The sequence below is a fragment of the Sycon ciliatum genome, chromosome 9, assembly GCF_964019385.1.
Source record: "Sycon ciliatum chromosome 9, ocSycCili1.1, whole genome shotgun sequence".
Taxonomy (NCBI): Eukaryota; Metazoa; Porifera; class Calcarea; order Leucosolenida; family Sycettidae; genus Sycon; species Sycon ciliatum.
Window position 1 is genome coordinate 5296869 of NC_088651.1, and position 21795 is coordinate 5318663.

At 48.0% G+C, this 21795-nt stretch overlaps 3 protein-coding genes across 3 annotated transcripts in view; 2 read left to right on the top strand and 1 right to left on the bottom strand.

Annotated features, from left to right (window-relative positions):
- LOC135824936 (uncharacterized) overlaps positions 1-2293 on the top strand; it is a 25009-nt gene extending 22716 nt beyond the window's left edge. The window contains exon 12 of the mRNA XM_065337677.1: positions 203-2293. Within this exon, the coding sequence (XP_065193749.1) occupies positions 203-313 (111 nt within the window). The 3' untranslated portion in view covers positions 314-2293. The remainder of the gene's footprint in view (positions 1-202) is intronic.
- On the bottom strand, positions 1407-9711 carry LOC135824937 (serine/arginine-rich splicing factor 2-like). Its single transcript, XM_065337678.1, has 4 exons — positions 9433-9711; positions 7820-7946; positions 3442-3557; positions 1407-2789 (listed from the first exon to the last, which is right to left on the bottom strand). The coding sequence occupies exons 1-4, from the start codon at positions 9549-9551 to the stop codon at positions 2297-2299; spliced, it is 855 nt and encodes a 284-aa protein (XP_065193750.1). The 5' UTR covers positions 9552-9711; the 3' UTR covers positions 1407-2296.
- Positions 9712-10133: 422 nt separating this feature from the next.
- Positions 10134-19313, top strand: LOC135824939 (cytochrome b-245 light chain-like). The gene is made up of 6 exons (XM_065337679.1): positions 10134-10499; positions 14734-14803; positions 15325-15399; positions 16745-16828; positions 17291-17372; positions 18390-19313. The coding sequence occupies exons 1-6, from the start codon at positions 10448-10450 to the stop codon at positions 18522-18524; spliced, it is 498 nt and encodes a 165-aa protein (XP_065193751.1). The 5' UTR covers positions 10134-10447; the 3' UTR covers positions 18525-19313.
- Positions 19314-21795: the final 2482 nt, after the last annotated feature.

Below are 21795 nucleotides of genomic sequence, written 5' to 3' on the forward strand. Positions count from 1 at the left end.
GTCCCTACTTTTCATTTTATTTGTTCTGCAAAGTCAGTTTTTTGGCAAGTGGAAGAATACTCACTTGTAGGTGTGTTTGTGTGTTTTGCTCGTGTGTGGGCATTTGTGGATGAGTGTGTGTGTGTGTGTGTGTGTGTGCGCGTGTGTTTCCATGTGTGCTTGTCTGTGTGTTTGCATAAATGCACGGCCTGCTTGCTCGCAGACCGACCAAATAAGTCGTCCGCGGCCTGACTTCCCACCGGACGGCTATTTTGCAGCCGGGTATCGTCATGAGGAGCAGCGCAGAGCCAGGCAATCGCAATCAGCATTCTAGAGAGCATGCACCACGAGGTGAACATGCAGATAAGAGTATAATGATACCTCGGTTCCTGGGGAGTACTAGTAGCTGCCTTCACAGCTGTTGATAGATCACATACTGCTGAAGACGTGTATGACTCTCAATGCACTAGTACTGTAGAGGGCCAAGGTATGTGCAAAAGTTACAGCTAAATTTGTACTCCGCAGAGGGCAAGGTATGTGCAAAAGTTACAGCTAGATTTGTACTCCGCTAGGCGGCTGATTTTTGATTCACCATGCAGACTTGAGAACGACGTCGTGTGAGGGCAACATCACCACTTGATCTAATAAAACAGTTGCAGGTTATCTACATTGTATAATTATACCGAGGGATGCGCGTGGTGGTGTACAAGGCGTGCTCCGAATGCCGTGTACGCAGAAGAGCTTAGAACAGTCTGCAGCATGAATCACATGTGCAGGCTCTACTGCATGCTGGGGAAAACCCGTTCTGTACAACGGTGCAAGCGGGCTTGAGAGCTGTACTGACGCTAAAAAAAGGAGTTTGTGCAGTTCTGTTACGCTTCCAAGGCTGAGCGGGCCATACACATAGAGTAATGTTTCCTAGGCTATTGCCCTTGCCTGAATACCAGCCTATCAGAGCACCCCTATCAGGTTTTCAGCCGTAGTGTTGATTTGTCCGAGTAGTAGTAGGCTACAAGCTAGCACCGTTTGATTTTCATTTCTTCGCACCATGTACGGTCAAGTTGATTATGAATTACATTGCAGATTTCATAAGCGTAGAATAGTACAGCCAGAATTTGAGCGTTCTGGTATTTCTTTTTCACTGTTGGTTTTCAGCAAAAAGATCTTTTGTCTTGGAACATCCATTTTTCTTGTAATCACTTGTCAGCATTCCTTCTTCACCTGGCCTTGTTGTCATAGATGCATGCGTGCCTACACTTCAGAAACGAATTAACTTCAACCGATATTGAGCCGGTCTGTTAGCGGTGCCTCTTGGTGATAACTCTATGTGTTGTTACTGCTACCAGGTAGCCAAGGGACCCCGGGGCCCTTTCTGTTCACACTCCACCAGCTAACAGGGACCGGAAATTTGCTGCCACATCAGAAAATCAGCTGTCACACACAGAATACAGTTTTTTTTTAGATGATAAAAAGCCACAGCCTAGGGGAATAGGCCGCCGTGGTGATATTGAGCCGGTCTGTTAGCGGTGCCTCTCGGTGATAACGGTATGTGTGGTTACTACTACTGCCAAGTAGGGAGCCTTGAAAGAAAGAAATGTTCCAAGCAGAATGTGTGCTCGCATAGAACAGGCAGAGATTGATTTTGAGAAAGGAGAGGCCATAATAGCGGCAGCAGCAACAACAAAGCAGCCACCACCACTACTATCATGACCACCACACCTAGCATACTACAGCAGGCGTACCCCATGCAAACACGTACACACGTACAAACACACACACACGTACACACGTACAAACACACACACGTACACACGTACAAACACACACACACACACACACACACACACACACACACACACACACACACACACATATAGAGAATGCAGAGAGGCTATCCTAGTGGCAGAGCAGCGTGAACAACATTGTAAGCGTTACGAAAACCTGAAAGACGAAGCAGCAAAGCGGGCTGGATGGCTGGCCTAGTCAACAAAAGCACAGTGATCTAGAGAAAATGAAAAGACGCTCAAAACGATTGAGCGTGCACAGTAGTAACAAGATAGCTAGCGATGACCAGATTGTCGTTTGAGCTGTTGAAACAGTGCAGTGCGTTTCTCACATCCTTGACACACGCTCAGGCGCGCTCACGCACACCGGCCGCAAGAAGGCAGAGAGGACTGACGCGACCGGGAGAGGATCGGTCCACAGTACCGGCATGACCACCCTGCTGCTGCTGCTGCTGCTCCAGCCAATAGTAGTAGTAGTGCAGATACTGCAGCCGGCTGGGCGTGGCGAGTCAGGGTAAAACGCCCCGGGGTGATCAGCGAGGCGAGCGCGATGGCGAACGAGACGGTGAACGAGAGCGCGATGGCGAGCGTGAGTAGCTACGCTGCTGCCTGGCGCCACCACCATTGCCGGCGGGTGATCTCTGCGGAGAGCTGTAATGCTCACGGTGTGGTGGTGGCGAACGCGATGCACTGTGACTGCGACTGCGAGAGTACTGACGGCCACCACTGCCACCACCGCGAGGGGAAGGTGATCGTGAGTGCGACCGCGAGTACTGGGTAGGACCGCCGGGAGACCTCGGTGGCGAGCGCGAACGCGAGCGGGAGTCCACGTGACGTGCGGCGTGCGGTGAGCCGTACGGGGAGCGTGATCGCGACCTCGACACACCGCCCTGGCCACTGCCACCGCGTCCGCCACCGCGTGGGCTGGGTGAGCGAGAGCCGGTTCTGTCGCGACGCCGACGGGGCTCCTCACGGTCGTAACTACGACTACGGCTGCGGTGGCGCGATCGGCGTGGAGACGGAGACCTGTGCACACACACACCGGTTACGTTACACGCCAACGACGACACACGGTGAACACGATAACAATGACCACACCAACAAGAAGACAATAGAGAGAATGGACAACACAAAACAGCACAAAGTGCTTGGCTAACACACGTAACAGTTATGTATGGACATTCGTACACATCTTTTTTACATACACGTGGGATCATTACCTGCCTTCACAGAGTTGTGTAGAACATTTTGTTGCAAACTTTTTTTTTGGGGGGGGGGGGGGGTTGTCGTCAATGAAAGGAACATCATTCATGGGGGGGGGGGGGGGGGGAATGAGCCAAAATCTCAAGTCGACCAACACAAGCAAGTGAATCAAGCAACAGAACAGGATACCGACTGGGCCTTATTGGGGCAATTGGAAGCCCGGCCGGCATAATCCACATCATGGCAGGGTTTGGAACCGTGTTCATGATGAATCCGGAAACACAGCACACACATATAGACAGGGCTTGTGTTTGTGTGTGTGTGTGTGTGTGAGAGAGAGAGAGAGAGAGAGAGAGAGAGAGAGAGAGAGAGAGAGAGAGAGAGAGAGAGAAAGAGAGAGAGACACACACACACACACACACATGCACACATACACAAGACACTCACACACAGACAGAGAAGAGTCATCACTTACCTCCTGGAGCCACCACCGCCACGATGACGGCCATAATCGTAACTCCGGCGTCGCTGTGCCTCCTCGGGTCGTCCATACCGGGCCATGTGCACTCTCAGAGGGCGCCCATCAAGCATCTACAACACACACACACACACACACACACACACACACACACACACACACACAGAGAGAGAGAGAGAGAGGGAGAGAGAGAGAGGGAGAGAGAGAGAGAGAGAGAGAGAGAGAGAGAGAGAGAGAGAGAGAGAGAGAGAGAGAGAGATAGATAGAGAGATAGAATGGAAACATCTCCAGAGGCTGTGTATATCAGAACTGGGAAAAAAGTTGAACGATTCCATGACCCAATTTCTAGCAGCCGGAGAGATATAACAGCAGGCAAGCAAACCGGCAGAGCTCCGCAGAAAGTTAAGCTGGCAAAGTCCCGCTGCTGTTGTCATGTAGAATCAGTACGTGCATAGCTGCTGCACATCACGAGCTCACACTACGGTACACACACCCGATAGCCACTACCCAGGCACGCAGAACAGCTCTACACACACACACACACACACACACACACACAGTCCAATGAGTGTGCTCTGAACACAGGGCATGCTTAGACAGGCGTAGCTCGGGAGAACGACCAGGTTAGAATTACACCAAGCACAGCATACCAATGTATACACGGTGACTCAGCTGTGCATAGACTGTACTACATGAAAATAAGAACAGTCTAGGCTAGGAGGCTGACCCCCCAGTCCTTTGGCGACCGACACTGCTGTAGTCAGTGTAGAGAACCTTATGGAAAGCAGTGAGCCAGTGCAACAGAATATAGAGAATGACCTGTGGACACCAGTTTAGAAACAAGTGATAGAGTAACAGTATATGGCTAAGCGACAGATTCTTGCACAGAGCGTGAACATGCAATGAAAACAATAGCCGTGTGACAACAGCCTCACGGCAAGGTACTAGACTGCATGCTCTCAAGCAGTGCATCAGCATACGGAACGCGCGCTGCGGCGCGGAAGCAACACGAGGCGCTAGACTAATCGTCGTGTACATATAGCGCAATACCAAACATAAGGTCTACATACAGGTGGCATGCATGCATGCGAGACTCTAGACAGGAACAGAGAGTTAGAGAGTGCAAGCACCCATGCCAAATCACACCAACCCCCGTGTGAACTCCTCATACTAACTCAGACTAACGTTACACAAGTGAGAGAGTCATGCACAGGTTCACCAACACATGATTTGCCAGCAGCTGCATGTGTGACTTGGACCACGGCATTATTATTTTTGTGCTACATGAAGTCGGAGCACGGCGTGCACTCGCTTTGCCACAGGGATATTCATCGCTCGGCTTGCGATTGCCATGGTTCTACAAGTACATACATACCTGTAGCAACTAGTTGTTTTGTGTACAAACATGGAAAAATACGGAAGGTTGGCAGCCCTGCCCTGCACCTAGATGTCTTCAATATGACTGTGTGATAGCGCCACGGGGCATGAACCTATGTGACCAGGTAAGCTCACCAGCAAGTTCCCACCCAAACAAACAAACACACACACACACGGCAGCAAAGGAAATACGTGCACACAGCAATAAAACCAAGAGGTTTCACTCCACGGGAACAAGCAGGCCCACCTCTTCCCTGAGGGCTTCCCTGTTGTTGCAACGAACCACACCGAGGACGGAATGATGCAAAAAATACCTTGCAAACATTTCATTGGCACTTTGTGGCAGGTTCTGACAAGCAGAAGGGGACACGTCCCCATGAATCAGCCGGGCAGAGCAAAGGCAATCGGGGAGATCTGATATGCATACAGTCGAGGGAGACGGGGAGATTTAACCCCCTACTAAGCACGATGCAAGCAGCTAGGTGGAAACTGCAGTTACTGATGAGGTTCCCGTGGAGAAAACCCCTCCGTTTCTAGTAAGCACACACATATACACACGCGCACACACACACATAGAGATAGTACATGTACAGGAAATGCATATCTAGGTTTTGCTTACTCTTGGAAGTAGACCGGGGGCCGCCACCGCCATCAGCAACAGCGCCAACACTAACACCACCACCACCAACACCACCACCTTCTCAGAACTCCCAGTATTATCAGCTACAATTTAACCGCCAGCATAGCCGCTGGTATCGCGGACATCGGCACCACCACCAGCAGCAGCAACAGCCAGGAGCTGCCCAGAAAACAGAGCCGCCCGCCTTTCCGCTACCTGCTGCTCACGCCACCAGTCAGCACGCCGGGAATGCTGCTGCAAAGTTGTTTTCGCGCCTGCCCGCCCGCCTGCAAAGGCCAGCTCTCCGCCATGCAGGCCAGATAACGCCGCTTTGAAAAGCACCGGCAACGCGGAGTGAATCACCTGCCCGTATATTTCTGCTGCACGACCACCGCGGCAGCGTGCACATTTACGAAACCACCGGCGCCAACAGCATACACGCCGACGGCAGTGGTGGTGTCGTAGACAGCTAGTAACACCAGTACAGCGGGGAGTGGGACCCACCACGGCTACCAGTGAGAACACCACGGCCGCCGCCGCCATCAACACCAGCACAGCCACCAGCCCATTCGGCGCCAGCAGCAGCAGCAACAGCACCAGCAATATACCTCTGTACAACAAGTAGCGTACCATAATAGACAACACTATCATTGAGTGAATGAATAGGTTTTCTAAGGGGGGTCATTGAACTATGGAGAGTACCATAAATCAACAAATTTCCGTAAGCACACAGCTTTTGCAAATCTTGAAAACCTCCAACACAGCCACCCAGTTCCAAAACATTTTTTTGGGGCAGCTCCTGGAAGTACGACTACCAAATCCATAGTGGTACTGGCAATGTTACATTGCCAGTGCCACTATGGATGTTGTCATGCAGTACATAATATCAAGAGTACATAACGAAGAGTGTGCAACCCGACGATCCCCCAGCCCATGGCGGATTCTTTCTATGACATCAGTCTTTGGCGGCTGTTTGGCTAGCTGATGCCATCATGCGTAGCCAGAGATCAAAGTACAAAGAATTTGTACATCACAGCTACGGTAGTCGGAGCAGAACAACGGATGATACATCAATGTGTCCTGAACCTGATGAACTCTCACCGTATCTACAAAACATGCGCGGGAAAGCATACGCACTTGATCATACTTCACCCAAAGAATGACGCAATAAAAAAAATTCCGCCGTGGGTGAACCCATCGCAGCTCGAGATAGGAGTTGCACACTCTTGATCATATGATGTACTGCTTGACAACAAGTTTTTTAAAGTTTTTTTTTAGTAGTAAAAGCCTCTTTTACGGGCGAACAAAAAACAAGTAGCACCCTTACGGCATTTTTACAAACGCTGTTGGTGCTTACGAAAATTTGCCAATTTCCCGTAAAATAGGGGTTATCTCAAACTTCCTTCAAACTGTGCAAATTGAAACATGCTGGGGCTTGTTTTTTTTTACCACATGTACCTTGGAGCAAAGCTCCAGAAATCCACAGCTCTATGCATAAACTGCATAGCTCTACGCCGCCAACCCCCACATGCACAGGAAAGGGATAAAACACTGCAAAGGAAAAGAACGTCAAGTGTTTGCCTACACATCGCCCGCCACACAAAAAGGGGGCCTTGTGTAGCCTGAATATAATTTCTTATCGCTGGAAAAGCGCCACCCAGAGCCCATTCCCCGACACAGCCGAGTTCATAATGCTATTTTAGTATTTAGGCTTCCCAAATATCGTTGAAAGTGGTCACAATCCTGCTCAATTTTGTCATCAACACGTCAGGATGCATGTTCAGGGCCAACAATGGGTTTTTTCAGCTTGCTCAATAATGCAGTGATTGCCATGTCTGCCCTCCACGATAGAAACTCACAGATGCACCGAAGAACCCGGAGGGGGAGGGAATTCTGTAGTGATAACACTTGGAGCCAATGAAACAGCAGGGAACGAAATTCAGATTGAGTTCTTCGCGACCATTATAATTCATTTTTCAGACCCTGGCGTGAATGTACAGCAATCGGCTCATTCCACGATGCATTGCAAAACTAAAGACACTCGACTTAGATGCAACTAATAGCCCCGTGCATTCAATTGTTAGCATGAAGACTCTGCATAGCGAGAGTGTTTCATTTCTCCCACACCCACACACCTAGGCAAAGACAAGAAACTACAGTGAAGCCTGTCTAAGACGACCGCTCAAGGGACCTTCAAAATGTGGTCTCTGTTACCAGGTGGTCTCTTTATCCAGGGTCAATCGACTGGAAATAGCATCCCTTGGTCGTGGTTTCAGTGGTCTTCAAGGACAGGTGGTCACCTTATCCGAGTGGTCGCCTTGACAGGTTTTACTGTGCAACAGAGTTTGACAAGAGGGGCTAGGAAGAATCAGCTCGTACCTTTCCATCGGCGCGGGACATGGCTTCGTCTGCGGAGCGACGGGACTGGTACCTCACAAACGCAAAGCCACGCGACTCGCCGGACCGTCTGTCTCGCGGCACGTAGATATCCCCGACCTTGCCATATCTACAACACAGGCCACATCCAAAAATGAGTGACACTGTTAGTGTACGAGAATAACTGAGGCAATCAGAGCATGCACTGTAACATGTAGGATGGAAACGGTTACACTTTCTGACTACAGTATCGAATAACCGAAATCTTTATCGATCGGTCACTTATCGGTTATTTTTCAATTATTTCTTTCACAGATAACAGCCGTATTAGAAGCTGAAAAATGCGAAAATTAAGTTAATTTTTTTAAATTTGATCCTGTGGAGAATAGATTTTTTTTCTCGCACATCGGTCAATCTACAATCATACGTGTATAATCAGTTATACCTCACTCCATATACAGAACAGAACAACAAGGACAATCAAGGCTTGTTTGCTGCGACTTGAAGTTTCATGCTCTCGCTCTCATCAGGCAACACTCCATATACATAGCATATCTGATGTAACCTGCCTGCACTGGCTTTGGAAAGCCAGATTTCGGCCGACCTGAGGCTCAAAAACCCACTTCAAATTCGAAAAAAGCTGCATTAGGGATCTGCGTCTCCATACATGTTGCCGTCGCATACCTCAAAATTGGTAAAACCTGGCTGAATTCTTAATTCCCTATCCTTGGACTTTCCCAGCCTCAACTGTGGCAAGAAAATAGCACTGGTCACACAATGCAGGACGAACTGTTCTTTTCACGATATCGCGCGACACCAAAAAGTCCGGTTTTGGTTGAATGGCCGGTAGTGGGTGAATCAGTGCTATGTACTAAACACAGTGAACAGTGCAGCTGGCCCATAGAAGGGGAACACAGTGGCATACTGCCATACTGGTACTCGTAGTCTCGGTTATGGACGTTTGATGCAACCAATGCAAGTCAAGTATTGACTAAAGCTACAGGATTTCCCCACCATCCACAGCCAGTGCAAAAATGCAACTATGGAAGTCGGAAGCGTTCCAGTGAATTGCTCCCACACTGTACTTCTTGATTACGATGCTCGAAAAGAAAGTCTCAGAAAATACTTCGCGCTCGCAGACCCCATTGCAGCCATTTACACGTTAGATCATAAGAGTACCTCGAGTCGAACACAATACGGTCCCTTGTGAACAGTTGATGACGTATGCAGCAAATAGACCGCATTCTGTTTGAGTTGACTTGAGGGTTTTTTCTTCTTTTTATGAAAGTGCAGATGCCTACTCTAACATTCTACATGTGACACGCACTACGAAGACAAGCACATGTACCAATACTGAGACTTCCCTTATCGACAAGGCATAAGACTCGAAACACCACATAATTATGTTTCATTGGGAACACACTCTCACTACGATGGAGTGAATTGCCTACCGACGGCACTGTTTTACTGCATTTTTCGTGCATCATTTCTTACAGGAAAAATTAATATCAAGCGAAAACAAACATCCACGCCATGCTGCAAGAAAGCATGGCATCCCTGAGAAGGAACGAAACTAAAAACATACGCACACGCAACGTGATCTCGCTCGGCCATACCTGTCAAAAACAGCCAGGAGGTCGTCCACAGTGGTGCGATAAGTGATATTGTCTACTTTGAGGCTGTACATTCCCTGAATATCAGGAGGGCCACTGTTGCTTCGGAAGGACTCCCCCATTTTCAGTACTCAAACTTCAGACAAAAAGAAAACTTTCCAACCGGTCTATACCTGAATACAGGCAGAACTACTTTCCTTCAGAGGTGGACTACAATAGAGGAAGAGTTTGAATTATTCGCTGAAAACAATTTTCTCCCCAAGCGACAAAGAAAGACGACGTGCATTGTGTCGAGCTGTGTTTCACCATGTTCACAGACCGACCGGTCGACGACCAGCGGCAGCGGGCTGCTGCAGTGCAGGCAGCGGCCATCTTGAAAATGATGATGGTAATGACATCATCATCTGACATCAAAATCTGACATCAAAATTTGCCTTTGCCACCGGTGCACCGCGCCGCGCCGGTGAGGCCCTGCCAAAACCGGCGTGATCGTGAAGCCGCCGCGCTCGCGCGTCCGACGCGCGACCGATTTTTTTTAAATCAGCCAAAAATGAACAAAGCGGAAGCGCTGCCGACGCCAAGGCGGCGTGGTACCAGCATCAATCATTCAATGCGCTTTTTGAGTTCTGCTTGAGACAGGCAGAAAAGGCAAAAGAGGGTGAAAGTGGTTGTTCCGGGTGATTTGTTTGGCATGTCGCTGTGTATGGGCCAGGCGGGCTACTGTCACTGACCACTTTCAGACCTCGTTACAGGCACCCGATGAAGACATCATTTCATGTTGGGTTGGCGAGTGGCGTGTGTCCCCCCTCCGTCAAGTTCTGTCCTTTGTAGATCTACACTACAGTAGTACAGACTCATCGCTGAAGTCTGTGTGTGCATAGAAGCACAGGGAGGATATTTCTCTGGCACATTTCCTTGAGTGTTGTAGTGTGTCATCCTCTACTAGGTGAGCAGTGCTTCTTGTCTGGACTAGTTGTGCGCCTCTCTTTGTCAATCTTCGTTTCTCTTGGCCGGCAAGATGATCGAGCTAGCGATGTGGGCCAACATCCAGGCGGAGTATGCTGGTTACGGTAAGAACTAATTCCTATGCTGCTTTGCTGCTGTTTCTGGGCAGCTGATGGGGATCGTTTTGCCAGCAAGACGCACTGTGTGTATTTGGTTGACACAAAACTGGACAATCCCACGTGAAGTTCCCCCAGCCTCTGGTGGCTGTGCCTCTTACGATCACGGACATGCGTTTTGTATCTTTGCGTGTTTTCCACTGCGCTCATGCTGTGTGTGCATTTTTTTGAACCTGGTACTCTATCTGTGCGTGGTTCGAAGTGGTGTTACTGTCCTTGACGCTTGACGCTTGTGTTCTGGCGTGCAAACCACATGTCAACGAATCGAGTCTTGTGCTTGCTCCCTTTTCGTGCGCTTTTTGGGCGCATTTCGGGCTGAGAACGTGGCTTTTTTTTGGTTTTTCGGCATCAGGCTGACCATTCTTTGTTATCATTTCTAGGGTGGAGTGCATTTTAAATGCCGGTTGTGTCAAATTTCGCGAAGTAAATCCCGTTGCGAAGCTCAAGCTACGAGGCTTTAGCTTTGACTGGGCAGGCTAGGTTTTGTCCAGACAGCAAGCAACGTTTGTGGAGGCTGTAGAAATCTTTATCAAAACTGCTCGCGGACCACCCTCTGCTCTAGGTCTTGTTTGAGTTTTCTCTCCCCTGTGGCCTGACCAATAATTACAGATTGAAAGCACCACGAGGTTGGCACATGAAACATGGCTTTGCACCGGAACGATACCAGAACAATACAATCGATCCCACACTGTCATTTTATTGATAATGTTCCACAGAGATCATGATGTGCTGTGAAGCTGTTCACCGTTCCTCCAGGGATAATGGCGAAAATCAGATTGTTGGGCTGCGTTGGTCTTTGTCTACTAGGTAGAGCAAAGGCGAAGTAGATCATCGATGCATGCGTATGTTATCCGATGCAGGGCGTTCCATAGGTCATCGATGCATGCGTATGTTATCCGACGCATGCAGGGCGTTGCATAGGTCATCGATGCATGCGTATGTTATCCGATGCAGTCCGTTCTGTAGATCATCGAATGCATGCGTGTGCTACCACAGTGCCGACCAGAGAAATCCAACCTCATGAATAAAGTAGCGCCGCGTTCGAGTGCACAGGCCAGTGTGTGTAGTTCTAGGGCTGCGTAGTGCCCGGCGCTATTTTATTCATGAGGTTGGATTTCTTTGGCCGACACTGTAGTATCTGATGTACGGGTAGTTCGTTTCTTAGTGAGTGCGTTCGATTAGGCCCGCAAATTGGTTCATGAATCCATTCATGAATCCCCCCCCCCCCCCCCTGGCTATTCATATTGCCCCATGTGAATAGGGTGAATGGATTCGGAATCGATTCCAGGGCTCATGACATGAAATCGGAACGGCGAGAATCCGTTCATGAATCGATTCAAGTGCGCAATCGAACGCACCCAGTAACACCCACTGTACGATGTACCCGTCAGGAGGCCGTATACGCGCGTAGTCGAGAATGTGTAACTGTGAGTGTGGGTCAGTTTGCTATGCACTTTGCCGTCATCACGTAACCACGGTGACCTGACACACTGCTGGCGCTCATGCACGCTACGTCCGCAATGACTAGCGCAAGCATTCCCGTTGCAATCAGTTTGTTCGGATTGCGATGCCACAGGCGTCGGACACGGTACGATCACTCCAGTATTGACTACACCACTTGTTGGCCCGATAGACCCTTTGCACAATAACGGTCACGTGATCCGAGACGGGGCATCCTCTTCGATTTTTGTGCAGAGTATCAGTTGTTGAGCATGGTGGAACACTGTATTTTTCCATTTTGGAGATGGAGGGGAGAGTGTCGAGTGGTTTGCCATCGATGGCTGTGGAACCCGTGGACGAACTGTCTAATGAAGAATGGTCTGTGAAGGAACTGAACAGTTTTCTGCTGAATGAGGGTGCGTATCTGTCTGGAAAAAGAAGGAGTCGTTGGAGCGGTAAGTCTTCCGCATTCAGTGGATATTTCGGATTACTGTACTGCAGATTGAAATATTTTTCGCTTCTCTACCTTCTCTCCTCTGTCGATGTAGAGAACACACACACACACTTCTCTATGCAGAACCCTGATGCTCCTAGAACTAAGAAGGGCACCACTTCCTCAAGTGTACCTTCATCATGCCCAACATTTCATGCGTCCGACTCCCAGTGGATGAGTGATGAACCTCTGTTTCCCAGAGTGAGTGCCACACCATGCTTGCTCGTCTCCAACGCAGGGGCAAGTCGCCGACGACAGTGAAGAGGGAGCTGGTGGAGTAGTACTAGTGAACAAGCCCGTGGATAGTGTCCATGAGTTTTACTTTGGTGGCTATGTGCATAATGTGAAAGTCGGTCACATCGTGCACGCAGCCACAGCTCGAACTCAGATGACTTTCTCCGCACACCTGAGCGATGAGGCTGCGTCTCTCTCCACTTGAACATCAGCAGCTCGAGCAGCGCCAGCAAGCAGTCGATCTTCCAATAGCGAAGACAGGGATGGGTCATGCCTTTTTCTCAAGCTCCAGAGTCTCTTGGCAGGGCGTTCATTATCTTAGCAAAAGCAAGGATGAAAGTCGTCATGGACAAAGTGTTCCGAGCACAACACTGTGAACGATATCGCAGCACTGCGGCCCTCTTCTCGCCAGATAGCCAGGATTCCAGAGTGCGGAATGCCAGCATCACCAGGGAACGCATGGAAAGACAAGTGGGTTCCTTAGACTAACGTTAGGGATGACGGTTGGTGCAAACAAGAACCCAGAAGTGGTCCTTGGAAAGCATTTCGAAACTTCTTCCTTCAAAAACTAAAAAAACTTCAAATGTAAAAAGGCTGGGGAGTAGATCTACATACATGAACATCACGTCGGGACCGTGAAAACACAGCCTGTCACAGGAAACTTGATCACGTCCTGCAGCAAACCATGCATGCTGGTTGCATGCCAAGTGTGCAGCGCGTGCACAGCATGCCCCGTCTCGACCCCTCTCGCTTATTGTGCAAAGGGTCTATTATGCCATGGATCACTGTAATACACTAATCCGGACTCTAAATTTTCAAAACTTTCGCCTCAGGACCCTCCCCCGCGAGTAGATTGTACTGCAGATGGCTGACCGTGCCACACTCTTACACCTTCCAACGCCCCTGGATGCAATCCTAAGACTGTAGATGCTTGGACGTCCGGTTCCGTCAGAAGATTAATGTCACACCACAGCACAGGCGAATAAAGGTGGTGTTTTGACCTTGCACACTGCCAGGCCGGGTGAAGCTGCATGATGAAATGAAACCAGTGCGCCATTCTCTACTTGCTGTATACCGTAAAGTCAACAAACATTCGGCGCATATTATTTTCGGCTGTTTTCGGCCTGGTCATGTTTGGCCGAAATTTGATGCGGCCGAGATGGGTTTTAGCCCTGGGAGGCCGAAATTTGATGCGGCCGAAAATGTATTGTACTGTGAAGTGATCTGTACTCTTGTCTCCGAGTCAACTGTATCATACGGGCAACTCTCTGTGTGACATGGGGGGGGGGGGGGTTCCGTGCGCACACATTATCCGCACTGCTGCATCGCCATCCCTATTTCGCCATGCATTACTTTCATTCTTAGGGTACCCCGTAAGAAGACCTTGAGTCTGTGGGGATTGCCCTATTAAAATATGGATAAATAACAACAATAATAATAATAATAATAATAATAACACATGGGGGTTGTTGCTCCAAAGACAAAGATGACTGTTTGGGAATCTTGCTTACGCATGGATCATCCATATGTCATGGGGATCATTCTGGTATGCATGTCTGCTTGTTATCAATGATATGAACACCTTAGTATCGGCATGCTGTTCGTGGGCTGAGCAGAATGAATTTCTTACCTACAGATTATTCTTATCACTTGTGTAACATGGGTGCTCTGAAAGTTTGAATGGCCCATGTGCTAGGGCTGTGCCGTCAGGTCTGGAGTAGTTTTCTGCACATGTCCCAGAGGATTTGTTTGGCTGTGTGTGTGTCTGTGTGTGCGCGCGCGCGTGCATGTGTGTGTGTGTGTGTGTGGTGTGTGTGAGAGAGAGAAACAGACAGACAGAGACAGAAAGAGAGAGAGAAAGAGAGAGTGTGTCTGTCTGTCTGTACTGGGGTGTAAAATGTAAGTCACCCATCTGTATTCTTCCAGATGAACGGGTGTAACATATAATTATAATTATGCTTATGCCCTCATGAGTTATGTTCTTGTTCTTTGTGCTCATCTCTCTTTCCCTTGCAGCCATTCTAGTATCGGGTATTCTCGGCATCTCTATTCCCTTCCGTGATAATGAGTTCGCAATCTACGCCATGTATCCTTTCAGACTGTTCAGTGCTGTGTGTGTGTGTGTGCGTGTGTGTGTGGGAGAGAGAGAGAGAGAGAGAGAGAGAGAGAGAGAGAGAGAGAGAGAGAGAGAGAGAGAGAAAGAGAGCGAGAGAGAGAGAGAGAGAGAGAGAGAGCAGATGGACTTCGGATTGCATGAACTCTGCTTGTCTTCGCAAAGGCAATGTACTACAGTCAACTTCGCTAATAACGACTGCAGATATAACGACAATTCGCGAATAACGACATAATTTTCATGCCCAGAGCAAAGTCCCATCCAACTGTGACACATAATGAGACTTCGGGTATAACGACACTTCGCGAATAAGGACACTTTTCTGATGCCCCGCCGAGTGTCGTTATAAGCGAAGTTGACTGTATATCCATATTACTTGTTTCTGAATTAGTCTGCTTCAGATGTACGAAAGCTTTGTGCAAGGATCACTTTCTTGCTTGTCACTGAACAACCCGAGTTGTGTATAGTCCTTGACTGCCGTTCATTGTATCTAGTGCGGCATCAGTGTTCATAGTACTGTTTGAGTATCCACGCAGCAAGCGTTCCAAGGGCAGTAATGTGCCACGACCGTAAGTTTGAACACCCAGCATGTCAGTGTTGTGTGTGTGGGTGCGTGGGGGGGGGGGGGGGGCGTGCGTGCGGGGGTGTCTGTGTGGGTGTACGTGCTTGCATGCTTCCATTGCAGCAACATGCTGTCTCTGCTGGTTGCCCCGACAAATGTAGGGTATCCTGGCCGCTGTACTCATTGTATTCTGCATGGTGTAAACCAAGTGTGCATTGCGGTCACATTCACATATCTCCGCCGGTGTTTGTTTGGGTGGGGGTGGGGAACGAGCGTGGAAGCAATCGGTTTCGGGTTGCGATCTTGTCAGTTGGGCACTTCATAAGCCAGTGGGGCTGTTTTCCAACGGTTACCGGTTTCAGTTCACTCTCCCATGGAAACCAGCGAACAAGAATCCGTTGTGCAGCGGCATGTATTGCTGTGCATGTAATGTAAACATGCATGCATCCGCAGCGCTATCTGCATCGATATTGGGGGCCGTAGGCAGCAATAAGGACGTTTAGCAATGCGAAAGTTCGAAAGAAAATTCGAGTCTGGGAATGAGTACAGAAAAAAAGCTCGAAACTTCGACAACTTGGACGCGAAGTTGCAGTGATTTGCGAAAGTAACTTTCTCTTTTCTCGGTACGCATTTGACTACAGAGAGTAGTAATTTTACAGCCCCTGCTTGAGACTGAGCTGCATATACCATGATATACGGTACGGTACTACAAGATTCAAATAACTTCGAGAAAAAGTCATTTCGCATTGCTAAACCTCACAAGTTTTCTTTTTCGAAACAGATTTTCGCGAAATATCACCACCACAAAAAGTTCGAATTTTCGCATTGCTAAACGTCCTTAATATCTGGATTGTGAAAATCGTGATTTGGGGGAAAAGCCCAAATAAAAGGGCAGCTGTTTTTTTTTGGGGTGTGCACCCGGATGCATCCAAAATATGTTTGCTCTTTCATTATTTAGTCCGTCTTGACAATTCTTGAACTTTCACAGCCGCGAAATTTCTGCCTACTGCCCCCATCATCAGCGTCCGGGTTGTAGCAAAACGCTTTTTTGTCGTTCCTGAAACGAACATCTGGGCGGGTGGGGGGGGGGAGAGTCGAAATCGCATGTCACCTAACTTAACACTGTGCAGGTGCTTGCATGCAAAAAAATCAATTTCCGTTGTCCACCATAGCAAACTGTGTAGATTTCAGATGGGGGGGGGGGGGGGGGGGGCAGAGTACGAAATGAACGATATTCGTTTCAGGGCTGGCGAATACCTTTTGCGACGATCCCCTACTCCATGGACCTGGTGCCAACGACCTGACCTAACACGTTGTGTTCTCTGTGTCTGTGTGTTTGTGTTGTTTTCTAGGCATCAAGAGTACCTTGCGCCCATTGTATATGGGTTGGGGTTTCTTGGCCGAAACTACTTTGTCCGCTTCGTCCTATACCTGTTGTAAGTGATAGCCGGCTGTAATCTGACGAGCGTGCACACACACACACACACACACACACACACACACACACGTGTGCATGTGTTCAGGAATAGGCCGATCTTGAAAGGGATTTTGTAGCCCCAGTCTATAGTCCCTCTGAAGTGAAGGGGATAGCCTTCTGAGGGGCGCCTGCAAGATTGGCGAGTGAGCATGGTTAGCGTTCTTTTAGCCCGCAAGTATAAATGGCAAAGTTGCGGTGTGAAATAAATAAGAAAAATCAAGATTAAAACAAATTTTGTTATCGCTAATGTACTCAATCTATCAATCTGCATCTGCCGCTAGGATTTACCGGGTGTTAGCGGCCGTCGTGAGTTCCCTTCGGGAACGGACACGATAATTTACTTACTTACTCAATCTATCTATATAAATCCCAAGTTGATTGATTGTTGTTGTTTGTGCTTGTGTGTGTCTGTTCTGTGCAGGATGGCCATACCACTGTTCTTCTTCTTGCCCACTATGCTGGCCGGCATCTTCCTCTTCTGTGCCAGCGTCACGTACTTTGCTGTGAGTGACTGCCGGACTTTTCACTTGTCGATTCAAATTTGTTCAATGTTACAGTGAGCGGTTATTCTATTTTCGGAAATTTCCGGTGCCCAATATTTTCGATGTGAGGGCAAAAGGCCAGGTTAGGTGAACAGAAAATCTAGGTACAGAGAAGCAGTTCCCTATTGGATTATGTGTGTTAGGGTTTGCTCGGTGTATTGAAATTTTAGGCATGAAACAGATGCACTGAGAGTACCGAAAATAAAAGTACACCGAAATTTTGTGAAATTACAGTAATCAAGCCGAGTCGGTGGGCGCTTGCGTGAATCACACAAGGGACAGTGTTGGTAGGATTGCAATCAGCTCTGGAAATCGTGCGGACGTACGGTATTGGCCTGAGAAATCCAACCTCCTGAATGAGCTAGCGCCGGGCGCTACACAGCCCTAGCACTCTACACACACTGTTCTGTGCACGCGAACATGGCGATACTATATTGGTGAGATCAGATTTCTCAGACCAGATCCTCGGTGAAACTTCGGACGTTCAGCGACCTGACACTCTCTGACTGTACTGTAAAAGCCATTATTCTAACGAGGCACATATATAACGATTTCCCAAAATTGACTAGTTTACGTGTACCAAAGGTAACGATTTTCACTCCTTCTCAACGCTCAATGGGACAGTATATGTATCGATTTCTGTGTAACGATTTCTATTTGAACGACAGATTTCTCCTCGTTAACTCGTTAGAGTTAGCACTTCGTTATATTATATGTGGCCTTTACAGTATATGATCTGGCTGCTTTGGTGGACAGTTTGTCCTAACTCGTACCATGGTGTCCGTGCTCTTGTTCATGATTGCGTTGACTCGCCGTCTGAGTTCAAAATCGGCATGAACACGATAATTGATGGATTCCGAAATTGCAATTTCGCGTTCGGTCTTCAATGGAGAAACCTGTTACCCTTTTTTCCCCTTCAGCACTAATCTCTGCTCGTGTTTGTCTTCATGTCGTCTCTGCTGTTGTGGTTGTGTACAGGCTGCGTTGCGTGGTGAGCAGTGGTCACCCGTCAAGCTGGCATGGGGCAAAGGCAAGTCGCGCCAGGAGGCCAATCAGCGGGGTCGCGTCATCCAACCACCGGCTGGTGCACCGCCTCGACGTCCTCCGCAGTAAACAGCAAGCCTCTCTCTCTCTCTCTCTCTCTCTCTCTCTCGTCTTGGATCTGCTCTCTGCACCGCAAGTGTGCTAGTGAAGGTCCCATCTTGTATCTTGAGCCAGCATGTTGACTCTTCCCCCGTATATCAGAAGCATTACTCTTTTTTCCCATTGCACCACATGGATCATTGGATGGTCTAATACTGCAGCTGTTGGCATGTGGAGACACTCACATAAAGACCAGCTACTAGTGCTAGTATGCAATCTGCTTTCTCCACGTGCCTCAAAGCACCATGGTGCCATGGTGCTTCTCCGTCACGTCTTCTCTAGTATGCATTGCAAGTTTATCCTTCGTTGATACGCCGCCGTACTCACACCCAAGACTCATGCCCATCTATGTCAGACTGTATAGCCCCTCACATATTTAGTTCATTTCCCTAGTATTGTGGTAAGTAAAGTTGCTGGCAGCTTTTAGAACTGTACAAATCTTCATATTCAGAAATCTTTCTACTCAACCAGATAGCATTGCACTGGTAGTTCTATTAATTTTCGTACCTCTCCTTTGAACCCTGTAGTTTATCTTTTATGATCATGTTTATAAGTATTTAGCGTAGTGCTCTTTTTTTGTTTTAGATGGTTTTTAGCTTTCAGATTTGGATTTCACGGAGATTAGTTTATAGCTTTTTTTATTGTTCTTTTTTTTAGACTTGTAGCGAACACATGACTTTTTCGTGACTTGCGACATTATTCACTTCTTCATTCGATGTGGCTTGCCGTACTCTTGCCGTTGACTTGTTCGAATCTCAAGGAGGTATGGAACTGTCTGTGTGTTTCCCTAAGCACATGTGATGCCAGTCAATGGGAACGGCGTGCTGTCCAAGGCTGACATCATTTTTTGGCGTGAGAGTGTTGACACTGTGCTGGCGTGGTTCCAGAACTGGCGACTTGCCACTTCAGCGCCACCGTTTCAGCGCATGATTTCACAGCGCAGGCTTCTTCAGCACTATGACTATCAGCATGATTTCACAGCGCAGGCTTCTTCAGCACTATGACTATCAGCTCGGTAAAGTACAGTGTCAGGAACTCAGCGCGAAAAAGTAAGGCGCGGTAATTGACAGCGCCAAGAAGTTCAGCGCGGTACAGTTCAACGTGATAAAGTACAGCGCGACACAGTACAGCGCGATACAGTAGAGCGCGATACAGTAGAGCGCGACACAGTAGAGCGCGATACAGTAGAGCGCGACACAGTAGAGCGCGATACAGTAGAGCGCGATACAGTAGAGCGCGACACAGTAGAGCGCGACATAGTAGAGCGCGATACAGTAGAGCGCGACACAGTAGAGCGCGAAGTCAATACTTGTACAGTCATAGTCATTACAGGCTACATTCATACTCAATCTGCGGACAGCATGCTGTTTCGTTCTTTGTGAACTCATCAGCGCAGCACAGAGGAAATGAGGCCGAACCTGATAGCAATGAAAATAAAAATTTCCGATCAGGCCCGAACGTACCTTGCCAGAGTGCTCGAACTGACAAGTCAGTGAGCTCTGCGTAATGCAAACAGCAAAGGGCTTAGGCTACATTCATATATATACGTTGTAGTACAATGCCGCTGAGAAAAATGACGCTTATCTGTCATGCTGAGAAGGGTCGTGCTGACGTATTTGGCGCTGAGATATTCGGCACTTACATCTACTGGCGCTGAAGTATACTTCGCTGTGAAATTCGGCGCTTTAATTGCTTCGCGGCGTCGAAACGGTCGCGCTCTCACCTGGTTAGCACTGAACTCGAGGGCGCTGAAATGGCATGGAATCCCAGCAATAATGTGACGTTTGGTACGGTAGTGTATCTAGTGTCCTCAGCTCAACGCACGAGTCCTCGGGCCAGTACATGACTGCATGAATGTCCTATGTTGGGTATACGTGTGTTTCTCAAGCTCACCATTTTGGGACGGAAACATTAAACAATAATTTATCTACTGTTGTGTCATGTGACACGGTGTATACCCTGTGTGTTTGTTTGAGGAAACTGCGGCATCCCTGACACAGATACAGACATGTACTAGGCTAGCGTTCACAGACACACTTCCACAGGTTGAGTTCATCTTGATAAATCCATCCTTTTTTTACCTGACCAGGTTTCTGCTGTTTTAAAAAGCTTCATCAAGGATTGAGCAAAGACATAACGTAATACGTACCGGTAAGTGTTTCATAAGGCGAGACCAAAAAAATAGAGATTCCCAGGCCCTCCCGCACCAAAATCGAGCCGAAGCCAATTTTTTTTTTTTTTGAACAGTTCATACATGTACAGTACTGATCGTGTGAGTAGATCTGTGAAGTGGAGTCACAAAAACCCGAGCTTGTACGGCTCCCTGATGTACAGATCAGGGCCATCGTTGGCCGAAATATAGAAAAGTTGAACGGGTAAACCGCGTACCAAGAGTACATAACCCCGGGGGTTATGTACTCTTGCGCGCACCTGTTGTCTGTAAAAAAATTGAATAAAAATTACCGGAAAATGCTGTAAAAAAAAGTTCAACATGGCATGCACATTATAGTCATGTACATTCATGGGAAAAAAATAAAAAATAAAATTCGCCCGCCCGCACCAATTTCACATGGGTCCTGCCCGGGAATCTCGATTTTATTTTGGTCTCGCCTAAGCTTCTGCACCGAGAGAGATTTCAAATCTGCGACATAAAGTACTGTAGATATTATGTTACTATCGGTGGTACTAACTTCCTGAATAATGTTCTCCTGCCTTTCTAAACATGTGAGCGGACAAGGTAGAAATGGAACGTTAACTGCAGTCTGGCAAAAACTGTTTTTTTGCATGAAGGTCACCTACAACTATCTGTTTTTCAGATCCCAAAGTTTCAGGCTGCTACTATGGTGGGAAGTGCCTTACATTCACCATTTTCTAGATGCCGGTCAGTATTTTAACGTCTGTTTCGGGATGATTTAAACAGTCCACCCTTCAGTACAACCAAAACACTGAAAAAAAACCATTATCTTGGCCTGTATTTCTCCACAAGTGTATATCAGTGTGAAAGATGAGCTGATCACACACATGGACTCGTTTGAGGTGGAACCAAGCAACAAAACCACATAACTAGAAACAGCCGGAGCCGAAAAATCAGCTCCAGAGTAACTCGTGATGCAAGGCAAAATAATAGGACTGTTGAAGCTGGTACTCAATCCACACATCAAATACCACTACACACATGTCAAAAATAGAAGAATTTGGCGGACAAATGGTAATTCCAGTGCGTTCTTGCTTCAGCCATGTG

Bases quoted from the DNA above. Each gene is read 5' to 3' on its own strand.
- LOC135824939 (XM_065337679.1), top strand. From the start codon at position 10,448: ATGATCGAGCTAGCGATGTGGGCCAACATCCAGGCGGAGTATGCTGGT. The intron at 14,804-15,324 runs GTATCCTTTCAG...CATTGTATCTAG, and splicing joins GAGTTCGCAATCTACGCCAT to TGCGGCATCAGTGTTCATAG. The intron at 17,373-18,389 runs GTGAGTGACTGC...GGTTGTGTACAG, and splicing joins CCAGCGTCACGTACTTTGCT to GCTGCGTTGCGTGGTGAGCA.
- LOC135824937 (XM_065337678.1), bottom strand. From the start codon at position 9,551: ATGGGGGAGTCCTTCCGAAGCAACAGTGGCCCTCCTGATATTCAGGGA. The intron at 7,947-9,432 runs GTATGGCCGAGC...CCTGTGTTGTAG, and splicing joins CTCCTGGCTGTTTTTGACAG to ATATGGCAAGGTCGGGGATA. The intron at 3,558-7,819 runs GTACGAGCTGAT...TGTGTGTTGTAG, and splicing joins TGTCCCGCGCCGATGGAAAG to ATGCTTGATGGGCGCCCTCT.